The sequence below is a fragment of the Arachis ipaensis genome, chromosome B02 (assembly GCF_000816755.2).
Source record: "Arachis ipaensis cultivar K30076 chromosome B02, Araip1.1, whole genome shotgun sequence".
Taxonomy (NCBI): domain Eukaryota; kingdom Viridiplantae; phylum Streptophyta; class Magnoliopsida; order Fabales; family Fabaceae; genus Arachis; species Arachis ipaensis.
The window spans coordinates 14,777,175-14,780,065 of NC_029786.2; the positions used below are offsets into that span (position 1 = coordinate 14,777,175).

Consider the following 2,891-nt stretch of genomic DNA (forward strand, 5'->3'; position numbering starts at 1 on the left):
TGACTCAGAACTTCTGGATCAGTTTCCCACACTCCATCCTTGAGAAAAAGGCCATGAATTTTATTATGCTTCCTTCGCGCAAGAGTTTGAATATAAAAGAATCTTGTATTCCTATCCCCGAACCTTACCCACTGCTCTTTGGACTTTTGGAACCATAGGAGCTCTTCTTGCACTAGAGTATTATTATAATCATCAAGCAACTGTTGCTCTTTCTGACGCAAATAAATACTATCCACCACTTCCAAACGCTTTTGTAAATAATTAATCTGCTGCTCTAATTCACATTTCTTAACAAAAATGTTACCAAATACCTTTGAGTTAAACTCTAGTGAATTCTTCTGTACTTCTGAAAGCTTGCTATGAATTCCTCTATTACCAGACCACCATGACTGGTTCACAATATCTTTATACCCAGGATGAGTAGCCCAAGCAGCAACAAATCGAAAAGGTCGATTCCCTTTAGGCTGAGGACGACCTTTACAACACACCAGAATAGGGCAATGATCAGACTGAAGCCTATTTAAAACTTCTGCATAAGCCTCTGGAAAGATAGATAACCAACTACTATTTATACAGACTCGATCAAGCTTTTTTGCCACGTCAACATAATTTTTCACCCTCCTGTACCAAGAAAACTGCCTCCCGATAGTCTTCAGATCAAACAAACCACTATCCCCTAATGAAGTAGCAAACATGTCTGCTCTTTGATGAGAAAATTGACAGCCCTTAGATTCATGAGAAAATTTGACTTCATTAAAATCACCAAGAACAATCCAAGGTCCTTGAAAAACCATGGATTGTGCAACAAGATAATCCCAAAGGAGAACCCTTTTATTAAATTGAGGACTGCCATAAATACCACTACACCTCCAAATTAAATTATCAAAGTGAACCTCAACAGTAACACCCTGATCAAAAGCATCAATGAACTTACAACAAACACCCTTCATAGAGGATAGAAACCAAATACCTCCCTTATGCCCCTGTGCCTCTACTATACCAACAGAGTGATACCCCAACCTTTCTCAAAATAATTTTAAATGCTGAAAAGGAGAGTGAGTTTCAATCACAATAAAGAAAACAGGTCTAAATTTCCTAACAAGTTCCTTACAATGCACCCGGGCTAACTTATTAGAAGCACCCCTAATATTCCAAACAATCATATTTAAACTATCCATAAATAATAGGGACATAATAAATAAGAACATAAACTCTAAACAGAATCACCAACCTCAATAGGTGGTTTGTCCTGCGGTACTGGCACACTCTGATCCTCAATAATTGCCACCTTTGGACCCCCTGACACTGCACTTGCCATGCTTCCATCTACTAAGGTTTCTTCCGTTGTGCCACCATTTTTATCAACTGGCGAGTTCTGCAAGGAGGAAGGCCGAGGACGCTTCCGTAGAGAAATTCCACGACGTGCAGGAGTTCTGCGCGATGGAAATGGCGCAATTTCATGTTTTTCTTGCTTTCCCATCCTAATGCCAGTTGATTTGCCTCCATCACCATGCAAATTGGGCCTTGGAACCCTTCTCGAACCAAACTTGTGCTGCTTTCCATCTTGGTCCTTCAAACCTGATGACTGGCCCATTGTAAATTTTTTCTTTCTTAGAATAATTTAATTAGCAAAAATTCATCTTTCTTAGATAAAAATAATAATTTATTTATTTGTGGATAAATTTGTCAGTGTTCTAAACTTTTTACGGGAAAAAATTCCGTGAGACGTGAACTGTGTAGGGTGAGAGATGGCTACCTTGTCTCTGCAACTCCCTCTCTTCTCTCTGCTGAGAAGAGCCTCGAAAACGGTGAAACGCTTCCATTGCCGCTCATCCTCAACTCAACCGTTAAGTTCAACCGCCCAATCACGCGTATGGCACCCTCTTCGGAAGAAAAAAGTTGTTATGAGAGTTGGTTATGTCGGCACCAATTACCGAGGTTAGTTAGTTAGTCACATTCCTATCTTATAAGCGCCAAAATATTTTGTAACTGTTTTGACAATTTACTCTTGTAACAATTATGCGTCTACATATACCTTTGCTTCTCATGCTCCTTTTAATTTATATATTTCAGGCCTGCAAATGCAGCGAGATGAATGTTCACCACTATCAAGTATGATTCTTTTCACTTCTGAGCTATAATCATAATGTAACTGTATTTGTTGAGAAAAAAAAGGAAGAGAAAAGAAAAAGAATGCCAGTTCAGTATAGTTGCTCTTTGGAATGCCTATAACATGCTTGTAGAAATGCTGAAGCTGTTTGTGGGGCATGAAACTTACTTGGGAAAAAAAATGAATACTTTATAGGATTAGTACAAATTCTATATCTTCAATAAAAATAAAACTACATGGTCATAGAAATTGCTTGAGTGTGGATAAAGTATTCTCTGATTTGAACAATGTAGCCATTGAAAAGGAGCTGGAAACTGCTATATACAAGGCCGGTGGCATCCATGACAATAATTTCGGGAATCTGGAGAAGATTGCGTGGGCCAGAAGTAGCCGAACTGACAAAGGGGTAATTCGTGATCTTCGAGCTTTTTATTTATATTACTCATTTGCTCTCTACTCAGGATTCTTGGTGTGATGCTGCTAGGATGTGATTGGTTCTTGCTTTGTATTAGGTTCACTCTCTGGCAACAATGATATCCTTTAAAATGGAAATCCCAGAAAACCCTTGGGATGAAGATCCTTATGGTTTTTTGCTTGCAGATTATATTAACTATTATCTTCCTCGTGATATCAAAGTTTTTAGTATTTTGCCTGCGCAACGGTAAGACTTGAAACCAAGATCATTGATGTTCAATATTAACCTGAGTCGCTACTCCTCCTTTGTGCTGCTCTCTAATTATTTGTTTCGGTCTCTCGGAAATAGGAGTCTTGATCCGAGGGG

At 38.8% G+C, this 2,891-nt stretch overlaps 1 protein-coding gene across 1 annotated transcript in view; it reads left to right on the top strand.

The window, feature by feature from the left end:
- The window catches only part of LOC107626996 (putative tRNA pseudouridine synthase), a 4,315-nt gene continuing 3,121 nt past the window's right edge, over window positions 1,698-2,891 (top strand). The window contains exons 1-5 of the mRNA XM_021116856.1: window positions 1,698-1,938; window positions 2,074-2,112; window positions 2,404-2,516; window positions 2,623-2,771; window positions 2,874-2,886. Of these exons, the coding sequence (XP_020972515.1) occupies window positions 1,749-1,938; window positions 2,074-2,112; window positions 2,404-2,516; window positions 2,623-2,771; window positions 2,874-2,886 (504 nt within the window). The 5' untranslated portion in view covers window positions 1,698-1,748. The remainder of the gene's footprint in view (window positions 1,939-2,073; window positions 2,113-2,403; window positions 2,517-2,622; window positions 2,772-2,873; window positions 2,887-2,891) is intronic.